Raw genomic sequence first — 23,012 nt, forward strand, 5'->3', positions numbered from 1 at the left:
CCAGGACAGTAAAAGACAAGGAGAGGAGCCTTGGGAGTTAGGTCCTGAAACTAACAAGACAGGCCAGCTCCCCAAAGGGATTGACCTAGGCAGAAGGATGTAAGGCAGAGTAGGCCCTGCAACTTTCAAACCACTTCCCCAACTCTTCCTCGCCTGAAAGACTAGGTAGACTCTCCCAGCTTTGGCAGAAGTCTCCTGGCCTTTGGGCTGGGGGGGGCTTGTGTGAGAAAGTGGGTTTCTGTTGCAGTAACCCCCCCCTTTTTTTGCCTAATAGCTGATGCACTTTTCCTTGTTGTGCCCTGGGCTCCTGCCAATCAGGTGCCCAGGGCCTATGTTCCTTCCTTAAAACACACAAACTCCCAATTGGCAAACCCTGGCCACATGTCAGCCCCTGGTAAATGGTACCCTAGGTACCCAGGGCCTTGTGACCAGGGAAGGCCTCTAAGGGCTGCAGCACTCCTTGTGCCACCCTTAGAGGCCCTGTACCCTTACACACACACACTGCCTTTGCAGGCTGAGTGTCTGGGTGCAGGACAAAACAAAGAGTCGACATGGCACGCATCTCTGTGTGCCATGCCCATTACCTATACTGCCAAGGCATATGTCAGCCACCCCTCTGGCTGGGTGCCTTATGCCTATGGTGTGGGCACAGGAGCAGGAGCCCTGTGCCCCTACAGTACCCAGGTCCATTCCTGGGCACTGTAAGTACAGTGCTGCCTTTTACAAGTACATGGTGCTGAGAGCTCGTCAAACACGAACTCCACAGCACCATAATGGCAACACTGAAGACTGGGAAGTTTGGTATCAAACTTCTCAGCACATTAAACCCACACTGATGCCAGTGTGGGATTTAATGTACTAAGCACCCCAGAGGGCATCTTAGAGATGCCCCCTTACAGCTAACCTACAATCCACGTCTGCTCTGAGGCTGCCCAGGCTGCCACACAGCAGACACGTTGCTGGACCCCTGGGTGGGAGAGCCCCTGCTCTCCCGGGCCTGCAACAATGCACATCCTGGGTGAGGTGAGAAATCTCCTCCCCCAGGATGAGCAAAGGGAAGCTTCAAAGGCATGCCGCCAGTTGGAGTTTCCCCAGGCCACTGCAACCCCCCACTCTGGCAGGAAGCTTGGCCGGAAACCCCATACAAGGACAGGGGATGTGCCAGCCTGCCCACCCCACCCCTCAGGTGGGGGAGGCGAGGTGAAGCACATCTCCGGGCTCTCGCCATCTTGAAGATGGGAGGCCCTACCCTATCAGGATTAGGCTACTGCCCTCCTCCCACAGGAGAGAGGCAGGATAGGGGGTGTACCCACCCCAGGACAAGGACCCATTGGTCCCTGGCCTTCACCTACCTGTAACGCCCCTAAATCTAGTATTTAGGGGCCCCCTGAACCTTCCTTCCCCAGATTCCAGATAGAAACCTACAAGAAGAGCAAGAAGAAAAAAGACCTGCCCTGCAGCTGCTAAAAAGAGGAAGACACCAACTGCTTTGGCCCCAGCCCTACCGGCCTGTCGACCCTCGAACCTGCTCCTGCTCCAGCGCGGCATCTCTTGTGGCCAGCAACCTCAAAAACCCCGGAGGACCTGGCTACCTTTGACCTCTGATTCCCTGGGACTCCCATGAGTAGAGGCTCTACTCGAGAAACCTATTCCTAACTCCTGGCAGCAGCCCGGAACCGCGGACCCAACACACTCTGCACCAGCCAAGCCTGGCCAGTGCCGGAGTGGACAAAGACCCTGAGGACGACCCCACGGCGACTGTGACCCCGAGTCCGGCACCCAAGGACCCCCCTCGACATCCTGGACGAAGCCTGCAGCCTCAGAACCGAGTGCCACCCCAGCCGCGATCAACCAGAGGGTAAGATTCCCGACGTCAAAAGGCACCCCTGCACCCGGCGCCCTGCGGCCCCCTGTGCCCAATCCCGGGGTACCCACCTAACCTACAACTACCCAACTTACCCCTCGAAGTGGTGGTGGCACCGGAAACATCCTCGTCCCCGAGCCTGCAGCCTTTTTCCAAACCGGAACATTCCCATTGATTTCCATTGAGCGCCCGAAGGCTCAAAAGCACCCTGCACCCAGCCGCCCGAGTGGCCCTGGCAGTGCACTCTCTACACTAACTTACTTCCCCACTTGCCCTGAGTAAGTGACCAGGAGCCCAGCTCCCACAGACGCGTGGCTTGCCAGACAGCAGCCACCAACTAAGGCCCCCCTATCCCTCATAGGATAACATTGGGCCTAACTCACTCTGCACCCGGCCGTCCTGAAACCGCTGAGGGTGAACCAACTGTACCTACCTGACACTGGGGGACCCCTGAGTCTATGCCCGGAATTTCAACTCTGCCAGTCGAGTACTTACCCTTAAACCGCTAACTTCATTTTCCTCATAGGGTAACATTGACTGGCTTTTTCTTCAAAAATCTTCTAAGTGTGAACTTTTCAAAACTGTAAAAATTCACCAAAAATCAGCCAAGTGACAAAAACGAATTTACTCACCTGTTCCTGGGTGAGCTCCCAGTGCTGGATCTTGGTGCCCAGCCCTGACCCTGAAAAGTACTCACAACTATACTTACCTCTAACTCATTTTTCTCCCATAGGAAACCATTGTCTGCTTTTCTGTGAAAATTCTTCTAAGTGTCTATTTTTGCAAATTTGAAATATTCTTTTAAAATCGTACCATTTCTGCAAACAAAATTACTTACCTGTTTTTGATAAGGACCCCAGTCCTGGGTCTAGGCACCCAGTCCTGGATTACTAAAGTAACGATAAAGTACTCTACCTGCAATTTGAATTTCTTGCCATAGAGATCCATTGAATGTTTTCTGTGAAATATTTTCTAAGTGCTAACTTTTGAAATAGCTAAATATTATTTAAAAATCACTACAGTTATTAAGTCGACTTTCATCACTTGATTCTGAATACTGACCCCAGGCTGGTTCTAGGATCCAGACCTGGAATTCCAAAAGTAATCTGAAAAATAATTTATTACAAATAACCTGAATTTACCATTGAGCTCAATGCATTGTTATGTTTAGGAGATAGGATTGTTTATTGCAACCAACTGTGACTGTTTACACAAATTTATTGCTTGAAACAAAAGTATTTATATTCAACCTCTCATTCTGAGAAAGTATATTTTTACCCCCTTTGTGGTTCTAAAAATAAAACAAGCATATATTTTATATATACAAACCATTGGCCTAGAGTTCAGTTATTGAGTGTGTGAAACCATTTGCTGACTGAGTGTGTACAATAAATGCTTTACACTGTCCTCTGGTACTGCCTTACTGCTCGACCAAGCTACCACTTTTGAGAGTAAGGTCATACCTAACTTTGACCTCTATCAGCCTCTGGGGGACTGTGGACTCTGTACACCCTGTACCTATTAGGGAACAGTATATACAGAGCCACTTTCTCACAGGGAGCACACCAATCGATCTGGATAAGAAAAATAAATATAAGAAACGCTTATAATGACACAACAGACCATCAAACAAATGAAAGGTGATATTAAGAATAGGATATAAGAGAAAGTAAAAAGAAAGGAAACCAGCAAAAATAGCAACAGACAATGAGAGGAAACGTAATAGAAACTATGAAAAGTTAGTCAAAAGGCCAATTAACAGTATAATAAACAGTATAATAAACAAGGGCAATATAAAAACACTAACAGAGAAAACCTGCAAGAAAAAAGTAGAGTTAAACATTCAACCACAAGCAGAAGTAGAAGTATCCATGCCGGCATTAGACTGAGTGTGAATAAAATTTTTAAGTTCGGCCGGATCTTGAAAAGTCCAAGTCTGATTTTGATGAGTGACTTTGAATGTGCAGGGATGGAATAAGCCATATCTGGCACCAAGAGAGCGCAAAGGGGCACGGAGGTTCAAAAACTCTTTCCTTCTTGCTGCAGTAGCCGTAGAAACATCCTGGGTAAGGAATACCCTCTGGCCCAACCAGGAAACTTGGCGTTTGGATCGAGCCGCAGAGAGGACTAGAAGTAGATCTGTGAATTTCAGAAAAAGAATAATGACACCTCGAGGCTTAGTAGAGGTTGATGAACGAGGACCAAGTCTGTGAGCCCTTTGGATAGTGAGAGAAGTTGTAGCAGGCATGTCCAAAAGTTTCAGGAGGAAGGAGGAGAAAAACGAGACAGGGTCATCGCCTTCCAAAGACTCAGGTAAACCATAAATGCGCAGGTTATTCCTCCTATTTCTATTTTCCAAATCCTCAGTATGTTGCTGGAGGGCAAGAACGGATTTTTCCAGTGAGGAAATACGTTGAGAGTTAACTAGGATCTCTGAAGTCTGCTGCTCCACGGAAGCCACTCTGTTTTCCATAGTCGACCATTTCATTTCAAAAAGCTGCATTTTATTATTGGTCTCCTCAACAAACGGTCGTAAAGCACGTATCTCTTCCAAGAGAAGTTCCATGGAGATAGGAGACGACGATTTATCTAGAGGAGGAGAGTCCTGCTTCAAGCGTTTAGATGACGTGGTAGGAGGAGAGGACTTACTGGAAGATGGCTGGGATGAGGAGGGACGATTAGGGACTGGTGTCGCCATTATATCTGTGGTAGAAGAAGAGTCAGTTGCTGAGGAAGAGGAAGATGGTGCTGAAGAACAACCTTTCGAGGGCACAAAAACAAACTTCGGGTTGCGTAACTTGCCCATAGATACGTGAGCGGACAGGCTGTATAATAGATGAAGGGAGTATTGCAGCACAAGCACAAGCAGAGACGTGACTAGAGCATGGAAGCGTCCACTGGAAATAGACAGGTTGAATATGTAGGAGTCACAATATAAGAAAGGATGCTGCGTATCAGAGACAAATACAAATAGGAATATGAAAAAGCTCCTCCAGATTGGTGTATTAGTTGTGTGCAAAACTGATCCCAAATATCAGAATTGAAGAGGCGCAACACAGCAGAACAGCACGACTTTTGCAGAGATTTGTCAATCAATGGCAACTGAGGAAAGATTCATGAGAAAACCAAGAGCCATCAGAAAAATCAATGAGGCAGCGCAGAAATCCGCCTAAGCACTAAAAAATCCACCTAGGCGGAATGGAGCATGGAAATCATTTGGTCCATTTAGTGGGTGTCAGAGATATGCTTCTGACAAAGTGACTCAAAACACAGGAGCTTTAGTTGGTATCCTCCACGCCGTCTCAACTGCGCTGCGCTACTTAGTGAAGATCGAAATAGGATTATACATGAGGTTCTCACAAGCTTCCAGCTAAATCCATAAAGATTTCATCAGTAAATACCAGACAAAACCACAAGATGGCAGTCATAGATCAATCAGAAGCTCACTGCATATTACATCAGGTGACAAAATGATGAAAAGAACGATTTATAAATAGGAGGCATCAATACTTTATAGTTAACATTTCTTTTGTCATAGCGCAGTATGAAGGCACAACTTCCTGTGAGGAAAACTGAAGGAAAGAGGTCACAGTCCATTCACAGAGCGAGCCATGGAATAAAAATAAAAATTAAAAAAGAGGAGGAAAACACACTTAGATGAGCATTTCAACAGGCTGTGGGATTCTTCTTTGTTAAGATAGCGTTTCAGCAAGTGAAGCAATCCGAGTGAGGCGGTATTCTTTGAAGTGAGGACCACTCTGTGAGGAATACATCATACGGGGCACAAGATGGCGGTTGCGAGCGCCTCACATAACGTGCCGGTTATCACAGGCAAATTTAGGCAGGAATGCGAGCTTACCGCGGCAGAATAGATACGAAGATAAACTCGGTGGAAGTTCCGACAGCCAATTCTGTCATTAAAATCTTCCGAAAAGTCCTTTCATCGGTCCGCTTTCACTAGTGTCCTCAATATCGCCCCGGAGCAGTTCTAGCCGGCCGCCATTCTCGCTGACGCTCAAGCCACGCCCCCATGAGTTGAGCTTTATGGGGTCCTTTAATCATACAGCCCTTATCCAGCCTTCAGCTAAAGCCCAAATAAAGATAGCATATTTTGAAAGGGCTCTGTCTAACCATCTGTGACAATCTACCCAGCAAAATTTCCAGAGTCATTATAATGTTGCTTCTTCTAGTCAAGCAATGCAATTTTATTTATATTTTATTTAACACTCACAGTATAGATTTAATCTAACTAGGTTTTGGCTGTGTACTGTACATTTTTTTGTTACATTTCCAGTTCAAGGTGGATTGCTGGAAATTCTTCCTTCATGCCCTTGCGATAATAACTCGAAACAATTCACATTGTACTTATTACTTTTCTGTGCACTTTATAAAACCTTAAAATCAACTGTTTTACTCTGCCTACTGAGATTGTATAGCCCTAGTTCACACCAAGAATGCTTTAGGTTTTTATACTCTCTTGAATTCCCTGAAATTTTTCAAGCTGGTGTAAACTTTATAAGAGGGGCACTTTCTATCAGAAATTATTATAGATAATTGTTGTTTTTGGGATGATGATGAAACTGATGTTTTATTGATGTATCGTCTGTATTATGTATGAAATATTGTATTGTGTTGTGTGTTTTTATGATTTTTATAAATGGAATAAAGTTTTATAAATGACTGACTGGAAAGGTTTGAGAATGTCCTGCTCATAGATTCTGAAGGCCTAATCATCATAGCACTCTTCATCTTGAATAGTGATTCCCATCTTTGGATTTTGAATGATGAAATCCAATCAAAATATGTCCTCCTTGTTTGTTTTTTTACTTCTCCACTTATTCTACTTCAGCTATCTGAAATATGAATGCCTTTATTTGCTCCATGGTACTCATTTTCTAATGATCTATGTGTTGCCAACATCTCTGATAGTGGATTATGATCACTTTCAATCGTTCATGGGGTTCTTGTAATGGAAAAGCGTTTTCACTTTATCGTTGGGATCAGAAAATATTCAATTGGTGATCAAGCCTCTCAATTAAAGGATATTGATGCATATTCGCCTTTGTCCGTGATATTTGGTTGAATATACTGTTAAAGAAATATAACAAGCTACTTCCCTTCAAATGCTTGCTTTTGCAACTGCTAGATCGGAGTTCTTGCTGTGTTTCTATTTCATGGGAGTGCTCATCTCTTTCTGCTCCAGCATCAACATTCCCTTCTCTCAGAGTCATGTGCTCTTAACTCCCCATCCTTTTACTTTCTCTGAAAGTCAGTATTAACAAATTATTTCTATGACCTAGTATATAAACATTATAAACCTTGGAATGATAATGGAGAATAGCAAAATAGCCATCATCTTGATGCAGTTACTAATATTGAGGAGAACAATTGCCAATAAGGAGGATCTCGGTTTCTTTCCCCATTGCATTTTAGCTGGGCCGCAGAGAGCCAGTCTAACACTGCTGTCAGACAGATTTTCACATGGGAAGAGGATGTCTCATTTTTCTTCCACGTAAAAAGAAGCAGAGTGTCATTAGCATAAGCGACAATTTTGGCACCCAAGTCTTCTGCCATCCCAGAAAGGGGAGACATATAGATGTTAAACAGTAAAGAGTTCAGGACCGACCCCTGAATCTAAAATGATCTGATTTGCAGAGTCAATGCTTAGGCTGAAAGTGTGGCATGGACCATGCAGTTCTTGACCTACGTTGGATACCAATAGATTAAATAAATATTACTTAATGACTTTAACTGGAATTGTTAAATTTGAAAATGCTAATAATATGTTGTGCTGACTAGATAATTTTGTGAAGAATTAGTTTGCATTCCATATAAAGTGATACAAATTGTAGTTTGCATTGAAAGATAGAATCTTTTATCAACTACTTGCAGGTTGATTTCGGCTTTGCGAAAAAGATTGGACCTGGAAAGAAGACCTGGACATTTTGTGGTACGCCTGAGTATGTTGCCCCAGAGATTATCATGAACAAGGGCCATGATTTTGGAGCAGACTACTGGTCACTGGGGATCCTGGTCTACGAGCTCCTCACAGGAAGGTAAGCAACTTGAGGAATATTTTTCATTCTAGAAATCATAAGAAATTGAAATCAGAGTATGGTTAGACACAAAAGCAGGTTGATATTGTCTATGTTTGTAATAAATAAACATAAAAGGTTGGCGCTTAAGATCAGGGCCATGTGAGTCTCAGTAGACGGTGGCCTTGTTCAAATAAAAGAAACCTTCACAGGACAAGCTTCAATGTAAAAAAAGTTCTATTCAAATGTAAGAATCATTATAGAAGGCAAAAAGTAGTTAATTAAAATCAAATCAGCATCAAAAATGAATCAAATAATGAGATTGTGAGAGGAATCGACATAAGGCCACGTCCAAAGCAAGCAAATAGCCAAAACCACAATCTAGTTCAAAAGCTCAGTTCAAAAGTCAAGAATAGTCTAAGTAATAGTCTTTAGAACACTGTAATTACTCGGCAGTGCCTTTACCACACATGGAAAGTATATTTAAGGTAAGCATAAATGTTTGTGTGTGTGTGTGTGTATATATATATATATATATAAATATATATATATATATATTCACTGAAGAAAAACAAAGGTTATAGGAACGTTATAGTTAGGCCCAGGTTTCACTCATACAAAACCAGTGAAATTCAGCATTTATAACTTGCGGCCCCGCAATGCACCGCTTATGAACTCACATAAAATATCACTGATGACATGGTCAGTGACATCACTGATGACATCTCAAATGACATCACTGATTACCTCATCCAGTGACTGTGAATATTTTAAATCTTTATGCGTGTTAAATATATATACCAAGGTGTATTGGTTAGTCAGTGGGTGTGTGAGTGCCTGTATCAATGATTCAGTGGGTGCGCTATTGACTGTCTAAGTGAGTGATTAGGTGTCTCAGTGAATGTATGGGTGAGTGAGCGGTTGTGTGAATGTTTGTATAAGTCTGTCAGTTGGTGTCTAAGTGGCGCTATGGGTGTGTTAGTGGGTATGTGAGGGGCTGTATGGGTGATTGATTGGTTGTCTGAGTACCTGTATGGGTGTCTGAGTATCTTAGTGGGTGGGTGAGGGGGTATGTAACTGCCTGTATGGATGAGTGAGTGGGTGAGTCAGTGTATGGGTTAGTGAGTGTGTGTGTGAGGGGCAATATATATGAGTGAGGGTCAGTGTGTGGATGAGTCGATATGTCAGTGGTATATGGGGAACTGGATATGTAAAAGACCGTATACGTGAATGATGGGGTATATGAGTGACTGTAAGGGTGAGTGAGTGAATGTGAGAGTGGCTGTATGTATGAGTGTATGCTTGTGTCAGTGACTGTATAGGTGAGTGAGTATATGTTAGTATCTGCATGAGTAAGTAAGTTGGTGTGTTTGTAACTGAATGGGTGAGTAAGTGGTATGTGATTGACTGTATGGGTGAGTGAGTTGGTATGTGAGTAGCTCTATGGGTGAGTAAGTGGCTATATGATTAACTGTATGGGTGAGTGAGTAGGTATGTGAGTAGCTCTATGGGTGCTGTACTCAGTGTGTGAGTGGCTGTATGGGTGTATGAGTGGATATGTAAGGGGCTGTATTAGTGAGCAAGTGGGTATAGGAGTGGCTGTATTGGTGAGTGAGTGGATGTGTATGTAGATCTATGAATCAGTGAGTGAGTGTGTAAGTACTGGTATGGGTTTATGAATGGCTGTGTGGAAGTAGGTGTGTGAAAGGTTGCTGGGAGCTGCATGACCCCTGCAGCCCTTGGGACCACCACCTCCTGGGGCAAATATTAAGAAAGAAGGGGGGCCAGACTGCCCCTCCTGGAGCTGTAGATTGCTCTGTGGACTGACATTCCCCAGGGCCAGCTCATGCAATGTCTTAGGCTGCCTACCCTGGGACATTGCAGTTTTCTATGGCTTGGTGGAAGCACCACTCCTGCCCGGCCATAACAAACTCTGCTCTGCTTTGAGGAAGCGAGAGCATAGAATATGCCTTTTTGAAAAACTTGATTTCCCTGTCCCAGTCGTGTTCTAACTATAATTGTCACATGGCGCTGAGAATTCCTTATATCAGTGATAAAATTTGCATTGCACCCATTCTGATGTGGTACTCGGTTTGGCATAAGGAGACTCTCTCATTGACTTGGGATATTGTGAACGATGTTTTGAAATTGGATGGTAGGAATAATATCAGTTGGTTAAAATATGTTGAATCCAACCTTGAGACTGCTGGTTTACATCACCTCTATGAAGATTCAATGATGTGTAAGTCTATCTCTAAGAAACAGATGAAAATTAATTTACTGACCCACTTACAGCCACGGAGGCAGGACATTAATCTTAAACTGTCGACAGGTAGAACATATCACGCTGTCCCGAGCATAACATTGATTAATGCGCATTCAACTTATCTATCGTTTGTTACAAATCTCCAACATAGATACATTTTTAACAAGGTTTCGCCTAAATCATATCCCCTTGATGCTAGGTCTTCCTTTTAAAACCGACGTGATCTCCGAACTGCCACCTTGTCCTTTTGACAAGCGATCTAGCTAGAATGATCTTCGTTTTTTGTTCTTCTGCAAATTCTATGGTGAAGAAAGAAAAAGATTTATTGTCCCCCTTATTCGCAAAACACATTTTAAACAGTGTTGTGTGGCCTTATATTATCTCCAGTTACTGTCTGATTCCTTTACATGTTTTTCTTTGGCTTCATTCTTTTCATCTGCGTTGAGAAAAAAAAGATTATTTTGTCAACCTGATACTCAAACTGTAAATTAAAATATTTAACTGTGCAATAACTGTGTGTACATTTATGAATTATCATTTCTTTTTAAATTATGAATGACTTTTTAATCTAACTTTATTCTTATTAAATGTGTTTTAATGTAATTTTAAAATGTAATAATAGTGGAAATTGATTTGTTTGCATAATACTTTTCATGCCATCATTGTGGTGAAATAAAGTTATTTCTGTCTGACTGACTGGCTCTTGATTACTCAAAGCAGAGCTGAATTTCTTTTGGACAGAGGGAGCTGCATGTTTAGCAGCACCCTCTGTTCAAAAGCAATGCTGACTCCTGTAGGACGCGTGGAGCGGGAAGGGACTGCGGGGGGCCTTCATGCTCCCCCCACGGTTCCCCAACGAAAATGACTGGGTGCCCTGGGTGGGACCACAGCATCCAGTATAGAGAACAGGCCCCCTGTGAACGGGGTTCCCGGAGCCAAAATTGGCCTGGGTGGGTTGCCGCATGGCCTCCTCCCTTTAAAAAAAAAAAAAAGGGAGATCCCAGGGATGCGGTCCCAGATGACAAAATCAACCCAGGAGGGGGGCTGTTCCACCCCCTCCCATTATTTAAAAAATACATGCACAAAAAGGCCAGGCCCTGGAGAAGGGGTCCACAGGCCCAGGGAAGGGGGGCCATGCAGCCCCTGTCCCTTACAAAATGTTAAAAAAGAAAAGAAAAACTCTGTCAAGTCGCCAAAGGCCCTGCTTCCTTTACCACCACACTACAAACACACCTCCTGGCATGCTGCTGGTTGGAGATTAAGTCCCCAAAGGTCCAGAGGGTCCTTTGGGGCCAACACGCCCTCCTGTTACCCCCAGTAAGTCCCACACAGCAGAATTGTTGAGAGGTCTTTGGAGGCCATGCCCCCTTTATCCACCACTCTGCAAACCAGCCTCCTGGTGCACTGCTGGTTGGGTAATGAATTCTGTTTTACTCCTGAGGGCCTCAGAACTAAAGTGGACTGCTTCCCCCAGCCAGTAGTGTGCTAGGAGGCACGTTTGCAGAGTGGTGGAGAAAGGGAGCATTGCCTTCGACAGCCGCTTAGCAATCCAACTGTGTGGGACTTACTGGATGTAATAGGAGGACAAAGGGTTAGGACCCCATTACTTTGGCCATCTCCTGGTAAATAGAAAACCTCCCCCACCCAACTTCTCTTTAATTTTGCCAACTCCTCTGCCGTTAAATGGGATTCTTGTAAACAGGCTATGTCCGACCCCACCTTAGCTAAATGAGTCAACACTCTTTGCCTTTTAATAGGTGAGTGCAAACCTCTGACATTCCAAGAGACAAGATTTGAAGACATAAGATAAATGGATGAATGATAAAAAGACACCAATCAGTGTAAAAACACAAACAACAAGGACTATACCAAAAAAACAGACCAACTGTATGCAAAATAGAACAAACTTGTTAGAGAAACAGAGAAAGAAGAAAATAGATAAAGGTTTACATGTGACATTTGAAGTGTAAGGAAAGAAAAAACATTATGGTGCCGATTCCGATCCGGTAAAACCCGGGTACGAATGGTCATACGGAGCGTTTTTTTTCCGTCCGACTCGTACCCGGGTAAAACAGCTTACAAACTCGCAAGTACGATTCGCACAGAAATACCATTTCCGTACGAGTCGTAAAAAACACCGACCGGCAAAAAAATACATACAAATCTGAATCTGGACGGCGCATACGCAACGTCCGGACAGAGTCAGGCAGCGTTCTACGGACCAGCAAGTACGATTCGTACCCACAGCACTTCGCACGGCAATATTTTTACGGGACCGAAAAAGTGCCGGAAAAGCTAAGTACGCCACGATGCATGGCGAAAAGGGGGCCCGGTACGCAGCATACCCACATCCCTACACGTCCGCACCGTACCCCAGCACCCCCCCCATGTCCGCACCGTACCCCTGCCCCCCCATGTCCGCGCCGTACCCCAGCACCCCCCCATGTCCGCACCGTACCCCCAGCCCCATATGTCTGTGCCGTACCCCAGCACCCCCCATGTCTGCGCCGTACCCCAGCATCCCCCCATGTCCGCACCGTACCCCCAGCCCCCCATGTCTGCACCGTACCCCAGCACCCCCCCATGTCCGCGCCGTCCCCCCACCCCCGTATGTACGGTGCGTACCCCCCGCATGTACGGTGCATACCCCCCGCATGTACGGTGCGTACCCCACGTATGTACGGTGCGTACCACCACCCCCGTATGTACGGTGCGTACCACCACCCCCCGTATGTACGGTGCGTACCCCCCATATGTACGGTGCGTACCCCCAGCGCGTAGCGCTGGGGGTACGCACCATACATACGGGGGGTACGCACCGTACATGCGGGGGGTAAGCACCGTACATACGGGGGGTGGTGGTACGCACCGTACATACGGGGGTACGCACCGTACATGTGGGGGGTGGTGGTAGGCACTGTACATGCGGGGGGTACGCACCGTACATACGGGGGGTGGTGGTATGGCGCGGACATGGGGGGATGCTGGGGTACAGTGCGGATGTACGCGGGAGGGGTGGGAGGCTGGGGGGGGCCGTATGACTGGTACACAGTTTGCTCCAAACGGGACGTATTACATGCGGTTGTATATTCGGACGGAGCGTATTACCTGCGTTTGTATATTCGGACAGACGGTACGGATCGTACTTGTGCGCTCGGACTTCAGTTTTACGAATCGTACGTAAAACTGTCCAGGGACGTGTCGTGGACTTTTCCCGATGTCATTCGTATGTATTTTCCACGTACGAATCGTACTTGCCCGTTTGTACGGGACTTGTACGATTTGTACGTAAAAAATATACAGATACGATTCGTACGGGAAATTTTTTTACCGGATCGGAATCGGCACCTATGTGTATGACTGGAAAAAGAATAATGAGGTGAGAATAAATAACGGAGATACAAGTGAAAGAGTAGAAAAAGACAAAGGAGGCAAAATAGGTAAAGTGAATTAGTAAAACGAGATAGGTTAGAGATAAAATACAAGAAAAATTTGAAGAAGGAAATTACTGTTAGAAATACTAGAAGAAAAAGAACTGTACCTAAAGGGAATCTGAAACATATAGAGGGTGAGGGAGGATGAGGCCACATGGAACGATGACACGTCCAGACTCCATGAGGTGAGGCGGGGAGGACATCAGGATAAACGACAACAAGACAAAAAAGTCAGACAATTCGGAGAAGGAACCTGTGGATAGAAAAAAATTGGTTAAAGCCATTAAAGCATTACTAAATTAAAAGCATTCTAGCTTAACTTCCTAGAGATTGAGATTACGAAATTACAATAAGGAACAGTAAAAATACGGCAAGATAAAAAGGTCTATATCTAATCTGGTAAACAAACAATGAACTATAAAAAAGATATAACAAAGTTAATATATAAGGCTGTAACTCAAAGCTAGACCAAGACAGGATTCATCTAAAGCGTGAATTAGAAATGTCCATCTTTTCCGGCCACTGTGAGTTGAAGAAACTTTTAAGCTTGGTCGGATCTTCGTAGTTGATGGTATTATTATTGAAGGTCACTTTGAACAAGCATGGATGAAATAAGCCGAATCTTGCACCAATAGAATGTAGAACCGGCCTCATGGCTAGAAATTCTTTGCATCTGTCTGCTGTAGGCTTTGCATAGTCCCTCAAGGAAAAAAAGCTGATTGCCTGATAATTACATTTGTTTCAGGGACCTAACTGCGGACAGTACCTTGAGAAGATCTATGTATTCAAGAAAATAGAGTATAACGCCTCTTGGTTTTCGCATGCCGGAAGATGTCGAATGGAGGGGCCCTAGCTTATGAGCCCGTTGAATGTTTAGGATGGTAGTTTCTGGTTGGTTCAGCACCTTTGGCAAAAACACTTTAAAGTAGGCTATATGATCAGAGCCCTCTGAACCCTCCGGCAGGCCATATATGCGAAGGTTATTCTGCCGATTTCTATTTTTAAGGTTTTCAATCTGTTTCTGTAAAGAAGTAACCTAAAAATGAAGGACTTCAACTTGAGTGCAGGCTGAACCCAAGGATTCCACACTTTGCTCGACCTTAGTGATTCTCTCTTCCATCTTTGCCCATCCGTCTGTTAAAACTTGTATTTTGGAATTTGTCTCCTCTACAAATGGACGCAAAGCACGGATCTCTTCCAGAAGAAGATCCAATGAGGCTGTCATGGGTTGCTTTGGCGGAGAAGGATGATCCTTTTTCAACCGTTTGGTTGATACCTTGGCGACTACAGAAGAAGAAGTAGAAGCACTGTTAGGAGAGGAGTTCAAGGAATCATCCATTGCAGCAAGATGAGCGTACAGATTCGGAAGAGCAGCAAAAGAGCGATTAGTAGGACGCACCGCTGACCTTACTGTTTTCAGTCTGCCCATTAGAGGGATTGCCTGAACCGGTGTCTCCTCAGAATATCAACTGAGCGACTAGGACCGTTATCACTAATAGTGGCAAGTACCGCAATTCCAGCTATTAAAATTCAGCTAAAAAGTAGAGTCTCAGCCTATAAAGAGTATCATAAAATCTCAAACATGTGTCAAAAACATTTGTGATGACTAGGCATGAAAAATTATTAGAGCAGACATAAAAGTCTCTGTGACCAAGTATCCTCTTTATTTCATTTGTAAGTAAGTTTCAGTTGATAAAAAATGGTCAGCCAACGCGTTTCATTCCCTCAAGGGGAACTTCATCAGGGCTTTACTTAATGTTTCCTGTCTCCATAGTATTTCAGAGAGATCCACAAAAATTCACGAGGTGCAGTCTATTTCACATGCACCTCAGATTCCGGCAGTTGCTTGAACAGTATCCTTAGTTTATCGGCGTGTTCCTCGATGTTTTCAAAATGGCGGGCGCCACATAATTCAGAGGAAAAAAGACAAAACAGGTGAAGAAGAGCACTTCTCACGCCATAAAATTCCACCACCATCTACCTCCAGGGTTCCGACGGCTGTATGCTCATTTCCGTGGGTCCTTTCGCTGAAGAAACGCCGCTAAATCCTTCGTCCGCATCTCTGTCACCGAGCGAGTCATGGGAATGCCTTCATCGTCCTTGGGCACTAGCCACGCCCCCTCACCTGTTTAGCCTTAATGTCCAGTTCCCTCATGTTTAACTCATGAGCCAAGAGAATCTTTTTCTCTTCCAAAGCGAGAGCGTTCTTGCTCTCTTCTGCTCGTTTTTCACTTTCAATGAGCAGCTTGTACTCCTCTGCTTGAGCCTTAAGTTTTAAAACATCCAACTCATGTGCTCTGACCCTCTGGTTTTCCTCCAGCCCCTCTGGGGAAAAACTCCGCCTGGAATGGTCACTACCAGCCCCTGAGGCTGGCCTTCCCACTGGCAACTCCTCTATGCCAACTCCATTCCCTGGGTCATCCTCATCCACCTCAGCATCACCTGTCTCCTGAGCCTCTTTGGCTTCCCACCATGCCCTCAAGGCCGTTTGCAGCTCCTCCTTCTTGGCACTACATGGGACATCCCAAAGCTCTGCAGAATTGCCTCAATTGATCAACTTTGTTGGTAAAAGCAATGCCTCAATGTCAAACTCCAATTCTGCAACCTCACTGGCTACTTGATTCCTCTGAGACATGATGTGTGGCTTTAAGGTCGCTCAAAAATAGAACCAAAAATCAAAAACACGATATGTGGTTGCGTCGTGGTCTGTGCTAAAACAAGTGATGTACACCAATCACTGTGAGTGAATTGCAAATACACGTTCCAATCCCCTATCGCTGCCCACCAATGTTAGAACTGGGGGTCTCCAGATGGCTGAGGCAGTTACCTTTGTCCAAATAGGGACCCCTGCTTCTAGTCAGGAAAAGGATGGACACCCTCTTTGATAACCCCCCCTCACCCCCTGGTAGCTTGGCACGAGCAGCCAGGCTTATCTTCAAGGCAATGTGTAAAGTATTTGCAACCACACTCTCAGTGACACAGAGATAACACCACAAATGGACACCACACCGATGTATGAAAATAGCAGTATCTTTTTCAAAAAGAAAAATATGGTAAGACCACACGATAAAGATCCAACATATGGGTATTCGTAATATTTCACTTTGCCGGTTATTAGGCCAACAAACACTTGTAGGCTCTTGCGGTATTAATGAGCAGTTCACAGTGTTCAAATGCAGTCCTAATGCAATGCTATACAGTTCGTAATGCAGTTCGTATTGTCATACTAATGCAGTTCGTAATGCAAGAATAATGCAATTCTCAATGCAAGAAATCAGGCAGTTCATAATGCAAGAATAATGCAATCCTCAATGCGAGAAATCAGGCATTTCATAATGTAAGAATAATGCAATCCTTAATGCACGTAATCAGGAAGTTCGTAATGCAAGAATAATGCAATCCTCAATGCACGTAATCAGGCAGTTAGTAATGCAAGTATAACACACTCCTTAAGGCAAGTAATAAGGCAGTTCGTAATGCAAGAATAATGCAATCCTCAATATACATAATCAGGCAGTTCATAATGCAAGAATAATGCAATCCTCAATGCATGTAATCAGGCAGTTCCCAATGCAAGTATAACACACTCCTTAAAGTAGTTTGTAATGCCAGAATAATTCAATCCTCAATGCACATAATCAGGCAGTTCGTAATACAGGAATAATACACTCCTTCATGCAAGTAATAAGGCAGTTCGTAATGCGGGAATAATACCAGGCCAATCAATGCGATTAGCGTGGGCACTACTAGGCCCCAACCACAGACAACAGTCCTGAACTTCCAAGGGCAGCCCCGGCACTGCCGGGCAGGTCCGGGCCGCTCGAGGACTCAGCGCGTTTAACGCGATGCAGCAGGAGAGAGACAGGAGCACTCCTGTACTCCTCCTGTACCTCCCCAGGCCACACACGCTTGCGGCTCCCAGCCGGAGTCTGAGCCTTAGCTGGGGGATGCGCTGCCTCGCTCTCTCTCTCTCTCCCCCACTCGTCGGACGTCCTGCTGGGCGCTTTCGATGACGACGCAGCTCCGATGCAAGGCAACGCTGTAGCCGGACAGGTTACGGCGCTGCCTTCTCCATTGCTGATGATCTTGGGCAGATTCCTCTTGCGAACAACAATCACGATTACCTCACGACTTCCTTATCTTTATGAAATCCTTCATCACGTTGCGGCTCAGGCCAGCAGCGGTGATCTTGATCCACAGCCTCCGTTACGATGACGGCTCAGGTCACAATAGCTACAAAGTAGCTTGGACGATGATTCATGCTGCAGGCGCACTGCAGTCACGGGGCACTTTCCAACCAGCACCACAGACCCCACGGCAGTCTCAGGCTGCACAAGCACACGCATAAAGCGTCACTGAGACTCGGTTGGGTTTTGGGCCACACAGTCCGGGGCAATGCTTACAAAGGTCTCAGGCTGCAAAAAGCACACGCACACAGCGCCGCTGAGACACACTTGGAAACTGATTCCTGATTTTCCACAACAGGGAGCCAGCTCTCCTCGGGCCATTGCAGACAAGTTACTTCGGGACACAGCAAAGTCTTTTCAAGCAGGGGGACATAGCACACAGCAAAGTCCCTTAGTCTCTCCTTAGTTAAATCAGCAAACTGCAGGCCAGCCCCAGAACACACAGCAAGGGTCAGTCCTTCTCTTCAGTCTCTTCAGCTGTTCTTCCTTGGCAGAGGTTCCTCTTGACCACAAAGTAGTTTCAATCCTTTTCAGTCTTGATTAGTCCAATGTTCAGGGGTTTCAGCTCTCATAGTTATACCCCTAAATGTCTTTGAAGTCTTTGTGTTGAGGGGCGCTGACCCCTGTCCAAACCCGTTCTGAGTGTCTCCCTGCCACTGACACCTTCTTCCTTTGCTATTGGGGGTCTGGTTCCTCAATCACTCAGCAGGAGGTGGAAGCATTCTTTTCTGGCAGCAGCCAAGGCCTCTTCACATCCAGGGGGCTTCTCCGCCCCCCCCTACACTCCAGATGCAGGTCAGCCTGTTGCTGTCTCACCTACTCCTCCCCTGGTTCAAGACATTTCCCAGATCCTATCAATTTCAAATCCAGACAGTCAATCCACAACCAGGCAGAGACACACGGAATTGTTAGAACTAAAAACCAGCCACTTCTAAAAGTGTGGTTTCTGAACACACAATTCAAAAAACTCCTTCACAAAAAGATGTGTTATTAAATTGTGAGTTCAGGCACACTAAACTTCACCTCTCCATCTTAAGCCTATGGGAAGATAGGCTGGAAACATATTACACAGCCTTCCCCGTTCTGTCCTATGGGCAAGATGGCCTTGCAACAGTGAAAAACGAACTGGAGAGTATTTCACTGTTAGGACATGGTACACACCTCAGTACATGTCCTATCTTTTACAGACACTGCACCCTGCCCAGGGGGCTAACTTGGGCCTACCATAGGGATGTCTGATGTGCATGTAAAGGGAAGGGTAAGGCCTGGCAGGTGGGTGCACTTGTCAGGACAACATGGCAGTTAGTAAACTTCACGCAGGCACTGAAGTGGCAGGCCTGAGTTCTATTTTGAGGGCTACTTATGTGTGTGGCACAATTAGTGCTGCAGGCCCACGAGTAGCATTTGTATTACTAGCCCTGGTACACAAAGTGCACTTTACTAGGGACTTTAATAGTAAAACAAATATACCAATCATGGAATCACTAATCCATACTACTTTATACAGGGAGCACTTGCACTTTGACACTGATAAGCAGTGGCAAAGTGCCCAAAGCATCTAAGCCAGTAAAACGCAATCCATCACAGCATCAAAAATAGAGGAGGTAGAGGCAAAAAGTCAGGGGTAACCACACCAAGAAATGCCAGGTCTAACTGGAACTACACAAGACGTTGTTTTCCATTTTAGAAACTTACTGATGTATGTGTGCATTCAGTAACAAAGCAATGTATGTTCTAGAGGGCCATGTATGCAATTATATATCAAGTGTGATAACTAGATTTTACAGACACATCGCTCCGAAGAAAAAGCATTTATACAGTATACTTGGAATGTGCACGGCCTGCATTCAAAACTAGAGGACCCCGATTTCATGGACTTTATTACACAATACACCATTCTCCTTTTTCAAGAATCCTGGCAGAAAACCCCATCCCCAATAACTGGTTTCAAAGAATTCTTGAACCCGGCTAAGAGAGCCACAAATACAGAAGAGCAAAAGGGGTCTCTCTCCCTTTATCTCAACAGAAATCCCATGGCACGCTTCTATTATAGATTTAGCTTGTTCGTGGATGTTGTGCGTCAAACTCGATGTCTCGGTGTTTTGTAGCCAGCTCATACTTAACATCTATATTCACCCTGCATCGAAACAAAAGAAGCTAAGAACTGAACAATTAATTTCTTCATTAACAACATCATAACTCGCCTTTCCAGATGCTAATATCATCTTGTCGGGTGATTTCAATATGAATCTACAATATGCCAGGAGTAAGGGCAAAAAAGAGGTCACACCAGCCCTTAAATGACAGGACACATCGGGTAAGAGATGTGCAACCCACTTGAAAGACTTCTCAATGTGTGTACTCAATGGTGGAGGCTCGACTGATTGGCCTGCAGCATACACCAGGGTTACGCTCTTCCATTGATTACACTTTTACAAAATACGATCTTCTTCCGTATATCGCGAATTTCCATCTAAAAGACAGGGCGGAAAGTGACCATCAACCGCAATCCTTTACTTTATTAAAAACGTTCGCAACTTCGGAGAAAGCAAAGGCGCTATCATCTCTAACCCAATGTTATAACCTAAACGCCTCCATTGGAACAAGGATAACATCGAGGACATCACAAGCACATACACCAGTCTTTTGGAAAGATACAACTCCAAAACACTGACCATAAAAGCTTGGGAGTCTTTTATTTACGAAATTAACAAGAGATTTTCCAAGCATGCTCACGCCCATAAAGCAGGAAGCCTAAAAGGGGCAGCCTGGTTCACCAACAGCCTGAGGAAACAAAAACAACAACTAAATAAGTACCTCAGACAACTACGATCACGGGGACCAGAACGCCACCAGGATCTCCTGCTTCTAATTTCAAAAACAAGAAAAAAGTTAAAAAAGGACATAAAACTTGCCAAAAAAGAGTACCAAGAACATATTTGGGCGAAACTTCTTTATGCTTGTAAACTTAGGGACTCCAAACTCTTTTGGGAACAAATCCACCAACTAACCAATGGCCGGAATCTACATCATAATTCGGATATATTGGAAGCCACATGGAGATCCCATATCAAACTCTTATATAACAAAACTCCACCCCCATCTGCCCAAAATAGTGGATTACCAACAGGTAAGGAGGCCGGCAGTGGAGGCAAAATAAACGACATTATGACCCATGAATCACCTGAGGATTTTGTGCTGTTCTCAGAAAACCAAGTTCTAAAAATTATAAAAAAATGTAAAATCTGAGGGAACTCCAGGTCCAAAGGGATTACCAAACCCCCTGCTTCGGCAGGACCCATCATTTTGGTCCCGTCTCCTGACTCCCCTTTTTTCAAAAGCTATAGCCGGCAGTCAGATCCCTGAGTCTTGGAGAGGAAACATTCTTAATCCAATCTACAAGGTGGGCTCCCGCTCGGATCCCTCCAACTACAGATTGATAGCGCTGCGATGTGGAGGCGAAAATCTACGCATCTAACCTTCTGGTGGAGTTAGAGGCTTGGGTCAGTCGAACAAACCTAATACCATATATGCAAACTGGATTCCAGGCTGGGATGGACACCCTCACGAACATCTCTGCGGTCACCTTTCTAGTCAACCAAGCCTTTGTAAAATCAAGGCCTCTGTACGCCTGCTTTGTAGACCTCAAAGCGGCTTTTGACAAAGTTTCAAGAGCTACCCTATGGGCTAAAATGCAAGCCTTGGGGGGTCCCACCCAGACTCCTGGTCACCATCATCAATCTTTACTCCCATACGTGGGTCTAAACCAAGAAAGGAGATGGGTCCAGCGTAACTGGTAAGATTCCAACATTAAACGGGCTAAAACAAGGTTACGTCTTAGCGCCTTGTCTGTTCACCATTTACACCGCCGATCTCGATAAGTGCCTCCAGTTAATCCCAGCTGACTCCCCAAAATTGGGCAAAATATCAACACCGTGCCTCTAACATGAAGATGACATTGTGTTGCTACCACCAAGTCGTGTTGGCTTGCAGAAATTGATTATGGGACTAGGAGCTTATACCACCTTGAACCAACTCACGATTAATCGGCAAAAGACAAAAGTTATGTGTTTCTCTAAACATAATAAAATACTGAAAAGGCACACCTTTTCCTGGTAATTGGGTGAGCAACCACTGGCCCGGGTAGCTTCCTACAAAAATCTAGGCTTCCAGCTAGATGGCAAGCTCACCTTCAAGCAACACGTGGAACAAGGATGCACAAAAGCCAAACAACTGTTATTTGCCTTCAAAATCTTGAGGAAAAAGCTCACAGGTTGCTCTACCGGTCACCTGCTATAAGTGATCGCCGCAAAATTTCTACCTTCCATCTCGTATGGCTCAGAAATCCTGAACACTAAAGATGCTACAACATTAAACACAGCACAATCAACATTTTGTTGACTGTTCTTAATACCGTTACACACCTTACAGGAACAAATTTGTTTAGAATTCGGACTAAAAAATCAGGGTTGAGATTGAAAATCAAGCAAGACTAGCTAATTCAACCACGACAATCCTGAAGGAATCTTTGTCGGCATTACAGGTAGAGGAGGCCTGGTTGACCCCAGTAACGTAATTTGGATTCAAAAGAGTGGTGAATAATGCAATCAAGCAAATCTCTTTTCTAACAGACAAATTGATCTTTGCAAAAAAACATCACGCCTGGGCTGTGATACCGGTCTACCAGAGGCTAAAGCCGCAACAGTACCTGATTGAACACTTCCCCCACCATAAAAAGCACTACTTGATGTTGCTACGAATGGGATCATTACCCTCAAAGGATTGGACCCCAAAATGGAAACACATATGGCCATCCAAGGAATGCCGCCTCTGCGGTCAAGGGGAGGAATCACTACTACATCTACTATGTATTTGCCCTTTTCTAATGAAAACTCAAAAAATCATTCTTCTGGAGATTTTAAAAAAGGAGCAGATAAGAACATGTAGAGCTGCAGTCATCAGGTTTTCTTGGAGGGTTTTCGATTCCCCTGTCCTGTAGTGCCATAACATTCTGGAAAATAGCAGCAAAGGAACTAGAAAAAATCGATTCAAGCGAAGCAGCCAATAAATAATCTGGTGGCCCACATTTTTAAAAAAAATGCATTGTTATACCTGTTAGTTCTTGAATTGTGGTCATGATTCTAAGGCCTTGTTTTTCTCTTTTATGTTTTTAAAATGTTCATTTAAAGTACAGTGTTTTATGATGGTTCGCCATCCTTTTATGAT

General features: G+C 44.7%; 1 protein-coding gene across 2 annotated transcripts in view; it reads left to right on the top strand.

The window, feature by feature from the left end:
• The window catches only part of LOC146867068 (cGMP-dependent protein kinase 2-like), a 1,824,148-nt gene that overhangs the window by 1,473,134 nt on the left and 328,002 nt on the right, over window positions 1–23,012 (top strand). For both annotated transcript variants that reach the window (XM_085603485.1, XM_085603486.1), the window contains exon 15: window positions 7,757–7,920. In XM_085603485.1, coding sequence (XP_085459611.1) covers window positions 7,757–7,920 — 164 coding nt within the window. The remainder of the gene's footprint in view (window positions 1–7,756; window positions 7,921–23,012) is intronic.

Source organism: Triturus cristatus, chromosome 1_2 (assembly GCF_964204655.1).
Source record: "Triturus cristatus chromosome 1_2, aTriCri1.1, whole genome shotgun sequence".
In the NCBI taxonomy this organism is placed as follows: Eukaryota; Metazoa; Chordata; class Amphibia; order Caudata; family Salamandridae; genus Triturus; species Triturus cristatus.